This window comes from Lampetra planeri, chromosome 53 (genome assembly GCF_965212315.1).
Source record: "Lampetra planeri chromosome 53, kcLamPlan1.2.h2, whole genome shotgun sequence".
Classification (NCBI taxonomy): domain Eukaryota; kingdom Metazoa; phylum Chordata; class Hyperoartia; order Petromyzontiformes; family Petromyzontidae; genus Lampetra; species Lampetra planeri.
In genome coordinates, this window is record NC_136159.1 from 6,524,178 (window position 1) to 6,547,025 (window position 22,848).

At 51.6% G+C, this 22,848-nt stretch overlaps 1 protein-coding gene across 2 annotated transcripts in view; it reads right to left on the reverse strand.

The window, feature by feature from the left end:
• PRPF3 (pre-mRNA processing factor 3) overlaps positions 1 to 11,023 on the reverse strand; it is a 31,167-nt gene extending 20,144 nt beyond the window's left edge. The window contains exons 1-6 of one of the 2 annotated variants that reach the window (XM_078617409.1): positions 10,884 to 11,023; positions 8,353 to 8,521; positions 7,108 to 7,238; positions 6,196 to 6,369; positions 2,227 to 2,391; positions 1,043 to 1,563 (exon numbers count right to left, since the gene is read on the reverse strand). In XM_078617409.1, coding sequence (XP_078473535.1) covers positions 1,043 to 1,563; positions 2,227 to 2,391; positions 6,196 to 6,369; positions 7,108 to 7,238; positions 8,353 to 8,497 — 1,136 coding nt within the window. In that variant the 5' untranslated portion in view covers positions 8,498 to 8,521; positions 10,884 to 11,023. The other variant, XM_078617410.1, reaches the window with a different exon arrangement.
• Between the last annotated feature and the right edge of the window lie 11,825 nt (positions 11,024 to 22,848).

Below are 22,848 nucleotides of genomic sequence, written 5' to 3' on the forward strand. Positions count from 1 at the left end.
GGCCAAAACGGGTGTAATATGATGTGAAGGTGGTGTTGTGGTTATAACACCCTCGCAGTCGCATTCTGAACATGCTGCAAATTGATCAGCACCTTCATAGCCACGTCAGGTAGTAAGACAATACAATAGTCTATGCGAGATGAGACGATTATGATAATCACAAGGATTTTAGGATAAGGATTTGCATTTATCGGGCACTCAAATGCAACGGCAATTCACAGCACCTTGCATGATATCACATTGCAATCATTCGAATGCTTAGCTAATAATGTTTTTTTTTATCAAAAACTGCTAACACTTAAACAACACACACACACGATACTCACTGCAACCCGTAAAAATCGATCTCAATCTACGCACCATTACACACGTACTCAAATCACCCACCCATATCACAACCGTGAAAAGCCAACACCTACACAACACACACAATACTCGCTACAATCTGTAAAAAAAAATCTGTCATTCTCTGCGTCGTTACACACCTATCGCAAACTATCCACACGTGTTACAACAGTAGTCCAACCATGTGACCCCGGCAATTATGCCAAACTATGTGCACTTGAAGGCCACGTGAAGTGTCGAAGGCTCGCTGGCAGGTCATGGGACAGACCCAGGTGCCATGGGTTAACCGACTGAGATGACTGGCGGATGCACCACCTGTGGCCCCGACTGTGCCAACTGTAGTCCACAAAGACAAAGATCCCCCGTATAGCCTTAGCAGACTGTTGGGGCAAGTGCTGCTAGCGAGCACCTATAAAGGCCGGAATGGCACATGATGGGGTGGGTGGCCAGCCGCCCGACCGCCTTTTTCTCCCCAGTGGCAACGTTTTCACATCACACCAGGTACTCATTTGAGGCTGAGTCGACCTAGGAGAGGACCAGGACCGGTTCAGATAATCGCCACTGGTGTTGGCCGTGGGCGGGAATCAAACTCAGGTTTCCAGGTTCGTAGCGCGACGTGCTAACCGCTACACGCTAACCGCTACACTACCGCTCCGCACCTTAGTCCACACACACATCACACACAAACGGTACTCACTGGAACGCGGCCAGGCTAAGCCCAGGAGGCAACCCGACGCCCATTCCCAACCCCGCGCCCCCGAGATTGAACCCCAACCCCATGCCGGGGAACATCCCCAGCGCCATGCTCAGCGCCGAAACCCCACCGGCGCCGGCTCCGATGCCCAGCCCGGGCCCGCCGATCCCCAGGGCGGCGGCGGCGGCGCTGGCCGCGGCGTTGGCCCCGCCGCCAAGGTCGGCGCCCCCGAGTCCGGCGCCCCCCAGTCCTCCCCCGCGAGACGCCAGCTGCCCCAGCTGCGCCTGGATGCGCGCCTGCAGCTCGGCCGCCTTGCGCGCCTTCTCGATGGCGTCGTTCATGAAGGTGGCGGCCTGCGACGGCGCGATGGTGCTGCCCATGAAGGTGAAGAGGTGAGCGGGTGGCGTGCCCGATTGGAGGCCTCCTCCGCCACTGCTGATACCGCCACCACCGCCGCTAGCCCCACTGCTCGCGGTGGCGATGGTGTTGTTGCCACCGCTGCCGCCGCCACCGCCCTGCGGAGACTAGAAAATGAAGACGATGCGTGTTATTCCCCGTTGTGGTTCCACCATGCCGTGCCAAGTTACACACCCATACCTAGGATGCTGCAATGGTATAATGGTCAGCACACCGGACTTGCAATACAGAGGTCGCCAGTTGAACCTCCCGGCACAGCAGCTGAAACAACGGGCAAGTATCTGACGTTCCTAGAGCGGCTCTCTCGAGCTACCTGGAGTGCAGATCCTTCCACCAGCAGTGGCATGAGCAAGTAATTGCAGGGTTGCACTTTTATCTTTCCCTTACCCAACCCATCCCGAGCCTTGAAACCCGAATATAATTGGCCGCAATATTTTTCAGAGGCAGCGTTTTTTTCGGAGTCAAAGATTTTCGCTCCAGCAACCGAGACTTTGCGTCGAAGCCCTCGGCGAACCTCCACTCAGTGGAAGGTCGCTTATTCTCCACTGCTGCTCCAACCCCCCCTTCATTGTCTGCTACCCCCATTGTCAGGAAGAAGCAAAGAGAAACAGATAAGCAAAAAAGAATCGCATGAACCACAAAGAAGCAAAATAATGCTAAGAAATCCCCCAAGTGATTTAAAGAGAGACAAACCAAACGGAAGCAAAGTCAAGCCAAGTGCAGAGAAGCAGCGGCCGTTCTCTGTGCGCGCTGGTTGTGCCGCCACTTGCCTGGACACTCTGGACGCTGGGGCGTGGTGTAGGCGGCAGCTGCTGCTGCTGCTGCTGTTGCTGCTGCTGCCCCCCTCCCTGCGGCCCTCCTGCCGTGGACATGAAGCTCAGCTGCTTCTTGCGCTCCTCGATCTGTCTCGTCGCCGCCTCCATCATCTGCTTGATCTGTTGGTGGTACGACACGCCCACAATACATAAATGCGCACGAACACGCATGTGGAACGCGGGTCGCAAGGTTCACAGAGGAGCAGCTCACACACACACAGATATACACTCATACACACATAGTGACAAAAACAAAGATCCCTCATATAGCCTTCATAGACTGCGAGGGCAAGTGCTGTTAGTGGGAACCTATGAAGGCTGGCACAGTACATGAGGTGGTGGGTGACCAGCACCACGCCTGACCACCTTTGTACTCATTGGAGTACATTTGGTATTTGAGGCGGGGTCGACCCATGACCAGTTCAAATATTCATCAGTTATTTGTCGCGAGAGGGAATCGAACTCGCGTCGCCGGGTTTATAGCACCACCGCCCCTCCCCCCCCATGACATATATAGTGACACGTACACACGCAGAGACAAATATACATAACTTACAATAATACATATAAACATATGTAACCTATGACAAAATCACCTGGAATGAGCTCTGGCCACCCAAACCCTGGCCCACCGACCTACACCAGGGCTTTGCTCCTGGGGCTCCCCACTGCCAGCCACTGCCACTGGTGCTTCCCACCCGTGACCTGCTCCGTTCCCTTGGCCTCCTGCGAGGCCATCGACGTGGCCCTCGTCGTAGGGGCTGTCGGGGCGGCAGGGGCCGTACACCGCGATTGGGACACCGTACGGCCAATCTCGCGCTTAAACCGCCCTCACTCATTGCCGCACCCCCCCAAATCCCCTCTCCCCCAAGCTTCCCCCACCATATCCGTCTTTCACTGCCGTATCACCTCGTATTCACGCCGTCATCATCATCGTCACGTGAAAAGCTCACATCCCCCCTTCCCATCTCCCTGCACGCGCGAACAACCACTCTGCCCTCCTTCCCCAGGCCTCCAACACCTCCACAAATCACCCCCATCCACCTTGGCCTATGGAACTCGCGCTCCGTTCGCATCCACCCTCGATGCTTTCCTTTCAAAAAACCTCCACGCCCGAGCATTAACGGAAACTTGGATCTCTCCACTGAACACCACTACCCCCACCGCGTTATCCAACCCCTTGACCCAATTCCTCCATTAACCTCGTCCCTCGGGCAAGTCTCGTGGCAGCGTTGGGCTGCTCATCCCCTCCTCCTGGATGCCCTCGAACCTATCTGATTCCCTCCCCACCTTTTCCTCTTTCGAATTAAAATGTTCCTCTATCTCTTTACCACACTCAATTTCCTTCCTCATCAATTACCATCCCCCGGGTCCCTGCTCCTCTTTCTTCAATGATCGAGACCAGCGGTCCCCAACCTTTTTGGCACCAGGGACCGGTTTCGTGGAAAACAATTTTTTCACGGACCGGGGGGGGGGTTCATCATTGGGTCTTTCCCCCTTTTCAAAAAAAATCTCTCCAGCGACGTTTGTTCCTCATCTTGGCTAGGGTTAGCTTGTGGTCTTACCCAAACTGTGAATGGGACAAGTAAATAAAACAATGGGAGCGGGCCACGTGCGGACTCACCGCTCACCTCCTGCTGCTGTGCGGCCCGGTTCCTAACAGGCCGCGCACCGGTACCAGTCCGTGGCGACCCCTGATCTAGACTGTCTCCTATCAACTCTCTTTCCAACCTCTTCTCCATTAATCCTCCTGGGCGACTTTAACCTTCATCTAACATCCACCTCTGCTACTCTCCTGCCGATTACTTGCTTCTTCAACCCGCAGCTTATCCCCTCTTCCCCAACTCATTGCTCGGGTAGGACACTCGATCTCATCTTCAATTCCAGTTGCTCAGCCTCCAATCCTTTAGTTGACCCATGCCCTCCGTCCGATCACTTACTAATGACTGTGACAATACGAGTCCCCTCCCCCCACCTTCCCCGCCTTCCCTCGCACCCCCACTCCTCCTCCACAATCAACGCTCCCTTGACCACTGTGCGCTTCTTTCCTTGGTTTTCTTATCGCTTCCACCAATCTCTGATTCTCCTCCATGCACCCCGACACTGCCTCTTCAGTCCTAACTTCGGTACTTTCTTCCTCTTTGGACGCGCTTGCACCTATGCTCCCCTTCCACCCTCCGCAACGCCCCCCCCCCCCCCCAGCTCAGCTCGCGCACAAAGCAGAGCGCATCTGGAGGACTTCACCAACCCATGACTCATGTTCCTCATATAATTCCCTCCTATCAAATTACACTTCGGCCCTGGAGGCTTCTCGCCAAACATATTTTCTTTCCCTCATTTCCTCCCTATCTCCACACCAGAGGTCGCAACCGGGTACCCGATACCCGTAACCCTACCCGATACCCGGCTACTCGTACCCGGCCGGGTACGGGTACCCGTTTGCGACCCTGGTGCGGCCGGGTACGGTTACGGGTAGACCGTGAGTCACTGGTGAGTCACCGTTTGTCACTCATTTCCCAAAGTCTTGTCTCTTCTCACAATTCAAGTTCCTAGAATCAACCCACCCGTACCCTACCCATACCCGGGTAGAGTACGGGTACGGCCGGGTACCGGTACAGGTACCCGTTTGCGACCCTGGTGCGGCCGGGTACGGGTAAGGAATCAAAACCCGTTTGCGACCTCTGCACCACACCCTGCTCGACTCTTCAATACTCTAAACTCTCTGCTCCATGCATCTTCTACTGCACCTGCAACTTCCTCTTCCGCCCCCACTCCTGCGGTCCTCTCCAACTACATTCTTGGTTCTTTCGGTAAAGTCACGTAGAAGGAAAATAATAAAATAATAAAACATAATAAAATAAAATTCTCATGACGTTTCGGCCACAACGCAAGCAGCCGTCCTCAGGTGAAGAACATTAGGACGCTGTCTTTCCGGCAGCTCTTTTCTTCACCTGAGGACGGCTGCTTGTGTTGTGGCCGAAACGTCGTGAGAATTGTATTGTTTTATTTTTATTATTTTATTATTTCCCTTATACGCGACTTTACCGAAAGAACGAAGAATATGAATCCCTGCAGTAACGAAAGCTTTAAATCGAAACCTCTCCAACTACTTCATGACTTAGATCACCCACATCCGCTCCTCCTTGCTCACTGCGCAACCTCCTGATATCCCTGCACCGGCTGACACCTCCCCCTCCGTCCCACCGTACTACTTGTTCCTTAAATGCTTTCTCCGCCGTTTCCGTTCTGGAGTTGTCTACCATCGTCTCCAAAACCCGCCCCACATTTTCCACCCTCGATGCCCTTCTGCCTTCCCTTCTTCCGTCCATTCTCCCCACAATTAATTCCACTTGGCTCTCTTTGACTCTTCTCTCTCCTCCGGTATCTTCCCCAACTCTATCATCTTACCGCTTCTCAAAAAAAAAAGTATCTCGATCCTTCTGTCCCTGCACACTATCGCCCTATTTCCTTGCTTTCTTATTTCTCCAAACTCCTTGAACGCTTAGTGCACAACCCACCTCTCATCCTACATCTCTTCTCACTCGCTGTATCCCCTCCACCAGTCTGGGTTCCGCCCTCTCCATTCCAATGAAACCGCCCTCCGTCCACATCCAGAACCGCCTGGCCAATTCACCACTCCATCCTCCTATCCACTCTCTCCAAACTCGGCAACTCTGAACTATTGCCGATACTACGATTTGGTGTTGGCGTAATTTAAAAACATATATAGGTGCGCGGCGGTCCACGGACAAGGATGCTGGGGGTTGGCAGTGCCACGCTGGTGCTCTAGAAAGGTTGGGAGAAGCCGCTATGGGCGGCGGTGGGGCTGTGGCGCACAACGGAGGGCAGCGCTGCAGCAAACTCCACGATCGCACCGCCCTCCCACGTGACCCCCCCCACCCACCCAAAGTGATGCCCACTCACCTGGGTCTTGGTGAGCATGCTGGGCTCGGCCGGGGGCGCCGGCATCACCCCGTCCCCGTCTCCGTCCACCGAGGGCTCGTCCTCGGCAAACCGCGGCACGCGCTTGCGCTTGGCGGCTGGCGCCGGTACCGGCGCGGCCTCCCTGGGGGTGTCCGGGTCGTCCCCAAACACGTCCTGCGGGCGGAGAGCGACGCCTGTTCCTCCTTTACTCCCTCGCTGGTGCCTCGCACGTGCACCATGCTCGCTCCTTCGCTCGCAGCACCCGCTCCTTTGCCTTACCCTCCCCCTTCCTCCCCTTCCATCCCTCCCCCATTCCCTCACACCCGCTCTGCTTCTCCTCCACCTCAGCTTAAACGGTAGGCAGGCGATGGTTAAAGCAACCACGTTCAAGGAGAGCTCAACCGGGAGACGTGGTGTGAACTGGCTGCTCCCTCCATCCCCACACAAATTTCTTCCTTGCCTCTCTCCCTTTGCCTGAGGTTAGACCAGTCCTGGATTCAAAGCCATTGTCAACCCAAGCAAATGAGAGTGAAATTGAACACAATTGTGCAAAATGTGTTGTGCACTGCTGTGAATGCGGGTAGTTTTTTGCACGGGTAACTTTGCATAAAATAGGTTATTAAATGCAATTTCGGTTCCGAACCAAATTTTATTTGCGATAGATTTTTTGTTCAGTTTGGCAACCGGACTGAGACCATAAACTCGCCGCACTTCAGAGAACCACGTTTATTCACAGGTGCCTGGATTTGAACCCAGGATCTCTACGGCACAAGCTCAGCCGTACGACCACTCTTCTTTTTAAAACAACACGATCGGTGAAAACGACCTCAAACTTGCCTTCACAATTTACGAGGCACATGCACACACACAACGCACGTGGGCAAATGAACATAGCGGGTGTAGGAAACTCACTTTCAGCTCTCTTTTGCGATTCTTCTCCATGGTGGCCTTGGAAAACTTGTAGTTTTTCACCTCCTCAACAGCATCGAACAGCTTCTCCACAAACCTAGACGTCGACTCGTCCAGGAAAGCCTTCAGTTGCTCTGCGGACGGAGAGAGAGAAAAAGGGGCGTGGTGCGGGGGGGGCAGAGGGGCAGCAAGAAATCAGAGGCGACACTCACTCATGCGGTGCCCTCTACAATCAAAAGCCAAATCCCAGCGGTGGCCGGTGGCTAATATGTCTTGGTGTGGCTGATCAAACCTAATGACGAGAATAACTCATCATAACTGAATAATAGTCAGGCTGGAAAACCATACGTTTCAAACAGCAATAATCAGCTTTGTGCATATTGATAATGAAAAACCCCATCAGCATTTCCTGAAGAAGTGCATTGTGGCCCCCTTATCTTGGGCCACCATCACATGTGATGTGAGCAAATGACAGGATAATTGACGCAGCGATATACAACTGTAGAGGAGAGAGGGGGGGGGCAGGGTTTAAAGGGGGTGGAAAAGGGATGTACGCAGTTTAAAATCTGTATAATGAGTAGATAAGTATTGTCACGGTTTTTTCTCCACTTGCAGGGCCTGGGTCCACCAGCCCCTAATGATGAGCTGCCACTGTCTGTGAACACACCTGGATGTGTAAATGGTTCACACCTGCCTGGTTGGTTCAAAGAAATGTCATGAATCATGATTGTATTTGTCCTAAAATCTATTTTAGTCTTAATTCATACTAACTGTAGGGCAATTTTAACAGCTGCACTGAACATGCGAACCCATTGCATACAACAGATATAAAGGACATTACTTAATTTTCCACACACACACACGAGGGTACACGCTCCGTGAGCTTAAGAATGTACACCGATTGATGAAGAAAATGGTTGTTACAAAAGCAAATGCAGTGATTCACCTCCAAAGGGAGATTAATCGTCACAATTCGGGGTCGGGATTCAATTCCATAGTGTACCACTTCCTTTTCATTGCTTCTCGTTACTTCTGTATTGTTTGTGCAGTTGTTCGCACCCTGAGACTAATCTTAACTTTACATTCACCCCTCCCTCCCCTTGGGGCACAGCACCTTCATTGCGCATGATGTGTCATGACACGTTTGCCACAGCAAAGGAGAGTTTACAAAACAAAACAAGAGTCTTTGCTCGCAAACGCAATTCCTGGCCAACAGATGATGGTGCAGGGTGGTCCACCAATCGTCACCTTCCGTCTTGCCGCGGTCCATGCCCTTGCCCACGCAGTTGAGGGCGGCGGTGACGACTGTGGGCTCCGTGAAACCCAGCACTTTCTTCACCGTCTTCTCCACCCACGGTTTTAGCTCCTCCACATCCTTTTTAGTGAGCGCCATCTCCAAAAACTGAAATTGCCGCTGCTGTGGTGACAAAAGATTGTATTCGTTATCGTTTGTAAATCAAGGTCGCTTATTACAGACCCAACATGCTTTGCAGCAAACAATAAACAGGACTACTTACTGATGGTGCAACAGATGAAAGAGTAAATGCATTTCATTAATCGAGCAACGTCGTACAACACTTGGGGCAAAGTGACGAGGGGAGGGAATTCCAACGAGGAACAGTTCAAGGGAGGAAAGATAACTGCGGTGACCTGCGGTGTGGTGGTTGAACACAGCATGGGTGGTGACAAACAAGTTTGGAAGACCGAGTCCTCAACACGGGTGGAGAAATCAATAAGTGATGAGTAACCATGGTAGTAACGACAGAAGAGTGACGAGGACGTGACTGACATCCAGTTGGTGACGATAGTGAAACGGTGAGTTCTGGGTCATTAACCCGACTGAAATCTGCAACATTAATTCAGTACGTTTGGTTTTAGCACCATTCATATCGTTGAAGGTAACCATGAAGACACCGTTTCACAAACGTCAGTTGGTGGTGATGGTGCTATGCTGATGTAACGAATTAAACAATTATCAAGTTATTATTTAAATTTCGATCGTCACGCGGGCACACACGGCCCACCCTTTTTTTCGAATGTCACGGGATTTGTTATGTCCACCGTTAAGCAGACGATGCGTAACCTACTTACGTACCCACAGTATTAACCAGGGCAGCCAATGGGCTTAAAACCGCGAACCGCTGCGACAAGTGGCAAATGTGCGCGAGACCTCTCGGTCCCATTGTCGGACAAGTAAATATTTCAGAATTACATGTCGTGTTGATACAACCGCATCTCAAGCTGCGGTGCAAAGAGTGGGTAGATTATAATTGGTTTTTTACCCTTTTATCTGGCAACAAAACTGAGACCTTTTTTACAAGGAGTCATGTTTGCATAGACCACAATACCTGCAGCCATAATGCAAAAAAAAACATAACTCTGATAATATATGCACTGTCCTTGAAATTGATTGGTCCACACCCGAGACAGCTTTCCTTAGAGCCTAGTCTCACATGGGTTGGACCAGATGACGCCAAAAGGCGCACAACTCAAAGACAATGCACCATCAGAGTATGAGAGCTCGGGGTAAGCATTTACACCATTGGAACCTCATTTGCCAGTAAAAAATATAATTGTTTTTTTACCCTTCTATCTGGCAACAAAACTGAGACCTTTTTTTACAAGGAGTCATGTTTGCATAGACCACAATAACTACCGCCATAATATTTACAGAGGCAGTCATTTATAGGGCTGACGTGGAAAGGAATGTCTTGAATGAACAGGGCATGGGGATCCACAGAACGGATAGCAAGGGAATGATGTTTTCCTAACAGGTGTTTAACAGTAAACAAACCTCACAGTACGGTATGTTAGCCTCCAGAAATTAAGTTCCATAACCACAAATTGGTGTTTATCTTTTATTTGAATTCTGTTCAACTGGAATAAGGCACGTTTGCAAGTATATGCTCGTAAATTGTTTTTATAATAACTGGACATGTGAAAAATATCTTTATAGCTCATCGGATCATCCAGTATAAATATTCTTAAATGCTCAATTGCTCATGGGGACTTGCGTGGTGTCTCTGATACCACACCCAATCTGGAACCAATTAAACGATGGGTAATGGGTCAATACCCTCGCAATAAAGCGAGTGTGTCACAAGTGACCGTACTGGAACAATTAATAAATCCACGACGTTTTTGAGAACGAGATGTATTCACCGCTCAATCCGAGCCTCTGTACGGTACAAATCAACGGCTCTCTACGCTTGATTGACCGGGTCAAGTAAGGCCCCCTCTCACGACAAGAAACCGGTTTACTTTCAAGTCACGGGCTTTCTATGCGAGTCTATAGGTCTCTGTGTTGTTAAGTCTTTGGTGACCGGCCTGAGCCCATCAGCTCACATTTGAGTGCTCGATTTATCGACCGCGGACGGCAATATTAAATTTCCCAACACACATACGCGCCGACATCAGTATCGACGGCCGCGATTGGCCGATTCACCCGTCACGTGGTCTCCAGCGTCCAATGGCAAGGGCCGATACGAGCTGCTCCGCTTAAGCCAGGCAGAGAAATCTAAACAGTTGGCCAGTCAAAGCTATCTTCAAACATTTTTATTCCGTTTAAACAGAAACCCTCTTAAATGTCACGCGCTTTTGATAAAATACGCAAATATCGCGCGAATGTGCGTCAGGAAACACAGACATCGACATCGCAAGTTAACTCCGTGAACACAGCAAAGGCCTAGGCAGATGAGGCCTTCCTAAGGCTTCCCGCGCTCGTGAAGTTAAAAAACACACAAGCGGCGTCGTTCTCGCGTTGCCATTCGCGCACTGACCCCCTTCGCTTCGCCCTCGCAGCCGAGATATCGATGGAGAAATCGATCGATTAGTCGCGATTATTGAGCCTTCATTCAGACGAACGTAGCAGTCTCGTCGCGTGGTCACGTGGGCTACGAGCGCTGCACCACGTGGTGCTGAGGGGTGGGGGGGGTGAAGGTGCGAGAGTGGGGGGGGTTGGGGGGGGGGAAGTCTCGCGAGAGTCGGATGGAGGGGGTGGGGGGGCACGTGGGGAGCGGTGGCGCAGCAGTTAGCGCGCTGCGCTACGAACCCGGTAACCCGGGTTCGATTCCCGCTCACGGCCACCAACACCACCAGTGACGATTATCAGAACCCGTCCTGGGCCTCCCCTAGGTCGACTCAGCCTCGAATGAGAACCTGCTGCGGTGTGTAATAAGATCGCCACTGGGGAAGACAAAGGCGGTCGGGCGTGGTTCTGGCCTTAATAGGTGCTCGCTAACAGCACCACTTGCCCCAACAGTCTGTTACAGATTCTAGATTTGAGGCTTTCGTGACTGCAAGGATTCATACTCTTAGTTCTTTCGGTAAAGTCACGTAGGTAAAAAATGAAATAAAATTTTATAAAAATATTATTACATTTTTATTAATTTTAATTTCATGTTTTAAAATTAATAAAATATTATTATTTTATTTTTATTAATTTTAATTTCATTTTTTACCTACGTGACTTTACCGAAAGAACTAAGAGTATAGTCTGTTACAGGCTATACGGGGATCTTTGTCTTTGCTACGGGTGAGGGGAGGGGTTAATAGGTTGAGGCGAAGTCTCGCGACGTCGCGGAGTCTCGCGAGAGTTTGATGAGCGGGGCGGGGCGGACCGGTGGCGGGGCGAAGTGAGGGGGAGGGGCTTGAGTGCGACCCAGTCACGTGACCGGCAAGATTAATTGAGAAGCGATTTGACCATACTTCACCACGCTGGTTCATGCGGGTGGGTGAAGCGCTCTGCGTTACCACCCGAGTTCGATTCCTGGTCAGGGCCGAATTAATATTTTGTAGGCCCCCTGGGGCAACAGGCACCGTGAGGGGCCCCCAGTAATATTTTCAAAAGGAAAACAAAGTTTAAGAAAAATAAAATTTATACTGGTAGGAACCTCCTGGTTACACCAGCCCACAGGGGATTATTGTGTCCGTCGTGCAGGGAGGGGCTGGGTGGGGAGGGGAGGGTGGGGCTGGGTGGGGAGAGTGGGGAGGGTAGGGAGGGGCTGGGTGGGGAGGGGCTTGATGGGGATGGTGGGGTTGGGCTGGGTGGGGAGGGTGGGGGGTGGGAGAGGTGGGGCTGGGTGGGGAGGGGAAGGTGAGGAGGGGCTGGGTGGGGAGGGGCTGGTCACCCCGTGGTGCCCTTATAAAACTCAACGTTTAAACCTACTCACGCCGGCTTGTGCCCGCCCTCACAGTCGGGCATATTTGCGCAATACACCACGCCGCCGTTGACCCTTGGCCATTGACCGAGCAACCCAACCTTCCTACCAGCTCCCTCCGCAGGAATGTGTTTTTTTTACAAGGCTAACAACAAATAAAATTCAGCATTCACAAATAAAATAACTTTTCTATTTAAAGCTTTCGTGACTGCAGGGATTCATCTTCTTGGTTCTTTCGGTAAAGTCACGTAGAAGGGAAATAATAAAATAATACAAGTATTTTATTGTTTTATTTTTTTATTTTTTTATTTCCCTTCTACGTGACTTTACCGAAAGAACGTTTCGGCTACAACGCAAGCAGCCGTCTTCAGGTGAAGGACGGCTGCTTGCGTTGTAGCCGAAACGTCGTGAGAATTATTTTGTTGTTTTATTTTTATTATTTTATTGCTTCCCTTCTACGTGACTTTACCGAAATAACCAAGAAGATAAATAACTTTTCATTTAATCTCTGAAGGCCTTTACAGCTGGCGGAGGCCCCTGGGCTTGCAGCCCCTCCAGCCCCGTGCCTCAATCCGGCCCTGTTCCTGATGACGATTATCTGAATCGGTCATGGACCTCCCCTAGGTCGACTCAGCCTCACCTGGTTCTGTGTGTAAACGGCGCCGCGAGGGAGACAAAGGCGGCCGGGCGTGGTTGCCGGCCACCCACCACCTCGTGCGCCGTGCCCGCGTTCGCAGGTGCGACTCGCTAGCAGCACTTGCCCCAAACCGTCTGTGATGTTTCTAGGGGGCATCTTTGTTGTGTGCTTGTCTCTTAAGCTCCCTTAAATCATCGAGGCGGTGTTCCTTTAGAAGAGAGAGGAAATAACCAGATTAGGAGCGAGCGACCTCTGTGTGTCCCCCCCCCCCTCAAGAGCGCGCCAATGTCACTGACCGTACCTCGACCGTGCGCACGCGTGTGCCACACTCGTGTATCACACTCGTGCCACACACTCGTGTCACACACTCGTACCACACACTCGTGTATCACAATCGTGCCACACACTCGTGTCACACACTCGTGCATCACACTCGTGTATCACACTCGTGCCACACACTCGTACCACACACTCGTACCACACACTCGTGTCACACACTCGTACCACACACTCGTGTATCACACTCGTGCCACACACTCGTGCCACACTCGTGTATCACACTCGTGCCACACTCGTGCCACACACTCGTGTATCACACTCGTGCCACACACTCGTGCCACACTCGTGTATCACACTCGTGCCACACTCGTGCCACACACTCGTGCCACACTCGTGCCACACTCGTGTATCACACTCGTGTATCACACTCGTGCCACACTCGTGCCACACACTCGTGTATCACACTCGTGTATCACACTCGTGCCACACACTCGTGTATCACACTCGTGCCACACTCGTGCCACACTCGTGTATCACACTCGTGCCACACTCGTGCCACACTCGTGCCACACTCGTGTATCACACTCGTGCCACACTCGTGCCACACTCGTGTATCACACTCGTGCCACACTCGTGCCACACTCGTGCCACACTCGTGTGTCACACTCGTGCCACACTCGTGCCACACTCGTGTATCACACTCGTGCCACATACTCGTGTATCACACTCGTGTTTATCACACTCGTGCCACACACTCGTGTATCAAACTCGTGCCACACTCGTGCCACACTCGTGCCACACTCGTGTATCACACTCGTGCCACACTCATGCCACACTCGTGCCACACTCGTGTATCACACTCGTGCCACACACTCATGCCACACACTCGTGTATCACACTCGTGCCACACACTCGTGCCACACACTCGTGTATCACACTCGTGCCACACATTAGTGTATCACACTCGTGCCACACACTCGTGTATCACACTCGTGCCACACACTCGTGCCACACACTCGTGTATCACACTCGTGCCACACTCGTGTATCACACTCGTGCCACACTCGTGCAACACTCGTGTATCACACTCGTGCCACACTCGTGCCACACTCGTGTATCACACTCGTGCCACACTCGTGCCACACTCGTGTATCACACTCGTGCCACACTCGTGCCACACTCGTGTATCACACTCGTGCCACACTCGTGCCACACTCGTGTATCACACTCGTGCCACACTCGTGCCACACTCGTGTATCACACTCGTGCCACACTCGTGTATCACACTCGTGCCACACTCGTGCCACACACTCGTGTATCACACTCGTGCCACACACTCGTGCCACACACTCGTGTATCACACTCGTGCCACACTCGTGCCACACTCGTGCCACACTCGTGTATTACACTCGTGCCACACTCGTGCCACACTCGTGCCACACTCGTGTATCACACTCATGCCACACTCGTGCCACACTCGTGTATCACACTCGTGCCGCACTCGTGCCACACTCGTGCCACACACTCGTGCCACACACTCGTGCCACACACTTGTGTATCACACTCGTGCCACACACTCGTGCCACACACTCGTGTATCACACTCGTGCCACACTCGTGCCACACTCGTGCCACACTCGTGTATCACACTCGTGCCACACCCGTGCCACACTCGTGCCACACTCGTGTATCACACTCATGCCACACTCGTGTATCACACTCATGCCACACACTCGTGTATCACACTCGTGCCACACTCGTGCCACACTCGTGCCACACTCGTGTATCACACTCGTGCCACACACTCGTGTATCACACTCGTGCCACACTCGTGCCACACTCGTGCCACACTCGTGTATCACACTCGTGCCACACTCGTGCCACACTCGTGCCACACTCGTGTATCACACTCGTGCCACACTTGTGCCACACTCGTGTATCACACTCGTGCCACACACTCGTGCCACACACTCGTGCCACACACTCGTGCCACACACTCGTGTATCACACTCGTGCCACACACTCGTGCCACACACTCGTGCCACACACTCGTGTATCACACTCGTGCCACACACTCGTGTATCACACTCGTGCCACACACTCGTGTGTCACACTCGTGCCACACACTCGTGTTTCACACTCGTGCCACACACTCGTGCCACACTCGTGTATCACACTCGTGCCACACTCGTGCCACACACTCGTGTATCACACTCGTGCCACACACTCGTGTATCACACTCGTGCCACACTCGTGCCACACACTCGTGCCACACTCATGCCACACACTCGTGTATCACACTCGTGCCACACTCGTGCCACACACTCGTACCACACACTCGTGTATCACACTCGTGCCACACACTCGTGTATCACACTCGTGCCACACACTCGTGTATCACACTCGTGCCACACTCGTGCCACACTCGTGCCACACACTCGTGTATCACACTCGTGCCACACACCCGTGCCACACACTCGTGTATCACACTCGTGCCACGCTCGTGCCACACACCCGTGCCACACACTCGTGTATCACACTCGTGCCACACACTCGTGTATCACACTCGTGCCACACTCGTGCCACACACTCGTGCCACACACTCGTGCCACACACTCGTGCCATACACTCGTGTATCACACTCGTGCCACACTCGTGCCACACACTCGTGCCACACACTCGTGCATCACACTCGTGCCACACACTCGTGCCACACACTCGTGCCACACACCCGTGCCACACACTCGTGCCACACACTCGTGCCACACACTCGTGTATCACACTCGTGTATCACACTCGTGCCACACTCTCGTGTATCACACTCGTGTATCACACTCGTGCCACACACTCGTGTATCACACTCGTGTATCACACTCGTGCCACACACTCGTGAATCACACTCGTGAATCACACTCGTGCCACACACTCGTGAATCACACTCGTGCCACACTCGTGTATCACACTCGTGCCACACTCGTGCCACACTCGTGCCACACTCGTGCCACACTCGTGCCACACTCTCGTGTATCACACTCGTGCCACACACTCGTGCCACACTCGTGCATCACACTCGTGCCACACACTCGTTCCACACCCGTGTATCACACCCGTGTATCACACTCGTGCATCACACTCGTGCCACACACTCGTGCCACACTCGTGCCACACACTCGTTCCACACACTCGTACCACACCGGTGTATCACACCCTTGTATCACACTCGTGTATCACACCCGTGTATCACATCCGTGTATCACACCCTTGTATCACACTCGTGCCACACTCGTTCCACACTCGTGTATCACACTCGTGTTCCACATTCGTGCGCACCGAGCCGATGATGAATTGGCCACGATGAAAGTAACGTCTGTGCGGCACGGCCCGCTAACCACAATTACAACGGTGAAGGAAGACAAGGCTTTAATAATGTGGACATTACCGCGCATAAATTCTAGATTTGAAGCTTTCGTGACTGCAAGGAATCATCTTCTTAGGTTTTTTCGGTAAAGTCACGTAGAAAGTAAAATAAAATAAAAACAAAAATCACGACGTTTCGGAGGCAACACAAGTCTCCGTCATCAGGTGGGACCGTCACAGCCAGATTAGCTGTATCAAGTGACGGTCCCACCTGATGACGGAGACTTGTGTTGCCTCCGAAACGTCGTGATTTTTGTTTTTATTTTATTTTACTTTCTACGTGACTTTACCGCGCATAAATCATGCGTGTGCAATTACTACGTACGCGGAATGCGCGCACGCAAAGGCACGCAAATATACAACAAAGGTCACCCGTATAGCTTCAACAGATTGTTGGGGCAAGTGCCGTTAGCGAGCACCAACGAAGGTCAGCACGGCACACGAGTGGGTGGGTGGCCAGCACCACGCCCGGCCGCCTTTGTCTCCCTCGTGGCTATGTTTACTAAGTATTAATTTGAGGCTGAGTCGACCTCGGGGAGGTCGAGAACCGGTACAGATATTCCGTCACCGGTGTTGGTCGTGAGCGGGAATCGAACTCGCGTCGCCGGGATTTTTCGTAGCGGCAGTGCGCTAACCACTGCGCCACCGCTCCCACCACACACGCATGCATATTTATTATACACACACACAAAGACGTACACACGTACACACACCGGCTAGCTGTGTTTCAGTGATTTCTTTTTAAAGAGACGTCATAGCCCGCTCACTTTTGCCTGCAGGTTTAAAATTTGCAAGGATCCGCATGAATAATTAAGAGATCTAATTTAGCTCGCAGCGCGCATGGGCCATGTGCTCAGCATTCGAGTCGCATGCCCAACGGATAAAGCAATTCGTATCTACTCCTCGTGTGTAAGCTCCCCTCATCATCGTGAGCATCATCAATGCTCACCACTCACCTGAAACTACTCACCAGATAATGACACCGCGACACGCCACTGCTCACCACCACGCCACTCACCAGCACCCCACTCACCACCACCCCACTCACCACCACCCCACTCACCACCACCCCACTCACCACCACACCACTCACCACCACCCCACTCACCACCACACCACTCACCACCACCCCACTCACCACCACCCCACTCACCACCACCCCACTCACCACCACCCCACTCACCACCACACCACTCACCACCACCCCACTCACCACCCCACTCACCACCACCCCACTCACCACCACCCCACTCACCACCACACCACTCACCACCACCCCACTCACCACCCCACTCACCACCACACCACTCACCACCACCCCACTCACCACCACCCCACTCACCACCACCCCACTCACCACCACCCCCACTCACCACCACCCCACTCACCACCACCCCACTCACCACCACCCCACTCACCAGCACACCACTCACCACCACCCCACTCACCAGCACACCACTCACCACCACCCCACTCACCACCACCCCACTCACCACCACCCCACTCCCAGCACCCCACTCACCACCACCCCACTCACCACCACCCCACTCACCACCACCCCACTCACCACCACCCCACTCACCACCACCCCACTCATCAGCAACACATCACAGCCACCGCGACACGCCATTGCCACCACCACTCGCCACTAAGTTGTGGTGATGCCACCACGGAACTCGCGTCAGGCGAGGTGCAAACTTAGATTCGGAGCTTTCGTTACCGCAGGAATTACTCTGGTTCTTTCGGTAAAGTTACGTAGAAATAAATGTAATAATAAACGAATACGAAGTTTCGATTGCGACACAAGCAACCATCATCAGGTACAGTTGAATGAGAAATCAAACATAGTAAACTTGGAAATATAATGCAATACAACCTGTGTGTCTGTCTGTGTGTCTCCGTGTCTATGTTTTGTCTCTCTCTCAAATGTAGCAATCTTTAGAATAACGTAATCAACCAGGTGGGGTGTTCACTGTGGTGTTGGCCAACAGTTGGCACAGTAGGGGGCACAGGTGGTGCATCAGCCAGTCATCTCGGTCATCTCAGTCAGTCGACCCGTGGCACCTGCTGGGTCTGCCCCGTGACCTCCTGCCAGCGGGCGTTCGACACTTCACGTGGCCTCAAGGTGCACATGGCCTGGCACAAGCGCCGTGGTGACGTCACCGCCACTGAGTGGCGAATGGCGGTTGTTGTTGTTGGCCAACTCTCTGTGATGTGTTGCACTATATTTCTAACTTTACGATGTTTGTTTTCTCATTCATTTGTACCCGATGATGGTTGCTTGTGTTGCAATCGAAACATCGTATTCTATCATTACTTTATTTATTTCTACGTGACTTTACGGAAAGAACCAACGAGGTCAAAATCAAGTGACGAAGAAGGCTCGTTGGCAGGAGGTCATAGGTCAGACCCAGGTGTTATCGGTTAACTCTGAGCAGCTGGGAGTTCACACGGTGATCGATGGATGTGTCCAGATATTACGCAGTCCTTGATTTGTGTTGAAGCGTCGGGGGAGGGGTTGGGGGGGGGAGGGGGTTCTATTTTATGCGGCAAAGTGGCGTCTGGATGTCGGCTGTTGGGAGTGATGGATCGATAGGGATGATGGCGATTCGGAATTTTTGTTCTGCATCAATAGTGCAACGTACATAAATGCTCGTTCTTTCGTCGCGGTTCAACGACTGCCTTCATCCCAAGGTCGCGCAGTGTTTGTGAGCACTTAGTGTGACGTTGACGGCGGTACGCAGTAGGTGTGAGTTTCAGGTGGCACTGTCGGATATATATTTTTCCCCGACCAAATGTCAGATTTCATCTCTAACCTTTCCGCCTTTGCACCGTGTTACATTCCGAGTAACGTTCGTTGCCGAAGCGACGAGCCGGCGACAGCAATTGCCCGAGCTCTGCGGCCCTTTACATATATATCGATGTGTTATCGGTCAAATAATGATGAGCGTTTACATGCGGGAGGAAACCGAAGCACCCGGAGAAAATCCAACGCGTGCGAGGGCGCAACACTCTATTCCATGCAGAGGGGACAGCAGAGGTCGCAAATGGGTTTTGATTCCTTACCCGTACCCGTACCCGGCCGCACCGGGGTCGCAAACGGGTACTCGTACCCGTACCCGGCCGTACCCGTACCCTACCCGTACCCGGCCGAGTACGGGTAGGGTACGGGTATCGGGTACCTGATTGCGACCTCTGGGATGAAGCCATGTTGCAGGCGCGGGTGGGTTGATTCTAGGAACTTGAATTGTGAGAAGAGACAAGACGTTGGGAAATTAGTGACAAACAGTTACTCACCAGTGACTCACGGCCTACCTGTACCCGTACCCGGCCGCACCAGGGTCGCAAACGGGTACCCGTACCCGGCCGGGTACGGGTAGCCGGGTATCGGGTAGGGTACGGGTATCGGGTACCCGGTTGCCACCTCTGGGGGACAGGTGGGAGAGTCCACAGTTTTCCTGTAGCGCCTTCTGCTGGCGAGCCAGAGGTGCTGCCACCTCGACGCACACGGGAAAGGAATTTTACAGGTAGGAACAATATGTTCCACACTGCCCACCAGGGATTTTTTGTCTGTCTGTCTGTCGTGCATAAATATATATATATAATATAAACAGCTCTTTGATTGATAATTGGTTTTTTACCCTTCTATCTGGCAACAAAACTGACACCTTTTTACAAGGAGTCATGTTAACATAGACCACAATACCTGCAGTCATAATGCAAACAAAAAACATAACTCTGATAATGTATGCACTGTCCTTGAAGTTGATTGGTCCACACCCGAGGCAGCTTTCCTTAGAGCCTAGTCTCACATGGGTTGGACCAGATGACGCCAAAAGGTTATGTTTTTTGTTTGCATTATGACTGCAGGTATTGTGGTCTATGTAAACATGACTCCTTGTAAAAAAGGTGTCAGTTTTGTTGCCAGATAGAAGGGTAAAAAAACAATTATCATATTTTTTACTGGCAAATGAGGTTCCAATGGTGTAAACGTTATTTGATTGGTGGAGACCTACTGCCGGGTACGGAGAGGGGAGGGGCCTAAGGAAGGGGGGAGTCAGGAGAGGGGCCTGAGGGGGGGGGGGGGTCAGGGGAGGGGCCTGAGGATATGGGGGGGGTGGCCAGGGGAGGGGCCTAAGGCAAGGGGGGTCAGGGGAGGGGCCTGAGGGAGGGGGGGTAAGGGGAGGGGGGTAAGGGGAGGGGCCTAAGCAAGGGGGAGGGCCGATAGTTGAGGGGGCTGTCTGCCTGGCTACCTCAAGTCACGTGATCTTGTCCACAGGTAGGAACAACAGGTTCCACACTGCCCACCAGGGATTATTTGTCTGTCTGTCGTGCATATTTGTCTGTCGTGCACGAATGCGCTGTCCAACCAAGTTCCTACCTGCCCACTCCGAAGGAACGTGTTCACAACGTCTGTGGTGGTCCCACCAACCCTCACCATCACCACAGCAGGAGTCGAACACAAACACCAACAGAGGCAATGAGTCAGTGTCCTCATTAGTTTATAATTTTCATCTCTACACATCAAATATCTCTAGATGCAAATTATATTATACAAAAATATGCATTATATTCAGATTAAAAGTTGCCTTTTTTTTGGAAGAAAGCATTGATTATATACACATATAACAATTATAATAATATATATATATTCAACAAGTTAACGTGACAACGGTTAAAGCTTTTTTTTTAAAATAAAAGATTACAGGAATTTTTTTCATTCAGAAAATAAAACCAACGCATCGGGCACAACGCAAATAAAAACAAAATTAATATCCTTCGGAATGCGGACTAACGGAATGGTGCATCAAATAATTAATGAACGAATCAGTCAGTCAATTATATTTTGGCTAATCACACGCGTAAGAGACAGATTAACTTGTTCATCTGTGGCCTTCCTTCTCCATTCCTTCTTGAAATAACACGGACGAGGTCATGCAAAGGAAGCAGAGTTGAGGATCGGTCTCTTTAGCAGCGAGCAGACGGGAGCAGAAAACATCCCAACGCCTAGATTAAAAGCTTTCGTGACTGCAAGGATTCATACGCTTAGGTTTTTTTGGTAAAGTCACGTAGGTATTTTTAATTAATTAATAAAATATAAATAATAATAGTGATTTTATGTAGTTATTTTCATTTATTATTATTTTATTATTATTTTTACCTACGTGACTTTACGGAAAAAAACCTAAGAGTATGAATCCCAACGCCTACCCTTACACAAAGACAAAGATCCCCCGTATAGCCTTCAGCAGTCTGTTGGGGGCAAGTGCTGTTTGCGAGCACATGTGAAGGCAGGAACGTCACAGAAGGGGATGCGTGGTCAATAACACGCCCGGCCGCCTTTGTCTCCCCCCAAGTGCTGATGTTTCACGGCACACAACCAGGCACTCGTCCAAGGCTGAGTCGACTTAAAGGAGGCCCGGACCGATTCAGAATTATCGCCACTGATGTTGGTCGTGAGCGAAAATTCTACTTGGTTTGCCGGGTTCGTAGTGCAGTGCGCTAACCACTATACTACCGCCCCCACCTTATACAGAGAGACACACACACACACATAGACACATACAGTATAACTCCAGACAGGCAGAAGAATACAGACAAGACAAACAGAAGTACAGATATACACGCACACACGGACAAAGACGCATACATACAGACAGACGCACACATGCACATGTGCATTATGGGAAGGCTAATCTGTCAGATGATATAATTAAAACACGCAAATAATACGGCAATTAATGAATCAAGGTAGCATTGTTGACATTGTTCATGAGAACGATCATATCGATAAAACAAATCTTATTTTCATTAATCATTACAAATGTCATTATTATGTTGTGGTGGTTGTAGGCTGTGGGTCCCACACCTGGAATTTTCAGGGCCGCGGGAAAAAAAAAAACCTCGTTGGGCCACGCACCAATGTCAGGGCCCCATCGCTAGATGCACACCGCTAAGGAAGGGGCCGCAGAGATGAGGCCATGGGGTCGTGGGGCGGTAGCCGTGGCCGTCTTCACCGGGCCCTGATTGTGGAGCGGGAACCAAAACTCAACACGTCCGCCAATAACACCGCGGCCTTCCATCAGACGGGAAGATGAGGCGCTATCGGGCAAGGGACCATTTGCTTCGCATCGCACACACAAAGGTGTGTTGCTACGTGATTAATGATTGTGTTCCACGAAGTAGGGCGTGTTGCCCGAAACGTCACCTACTATATCTCGACGGTAACCTACTCGCGTTTAAAGACTAAAAC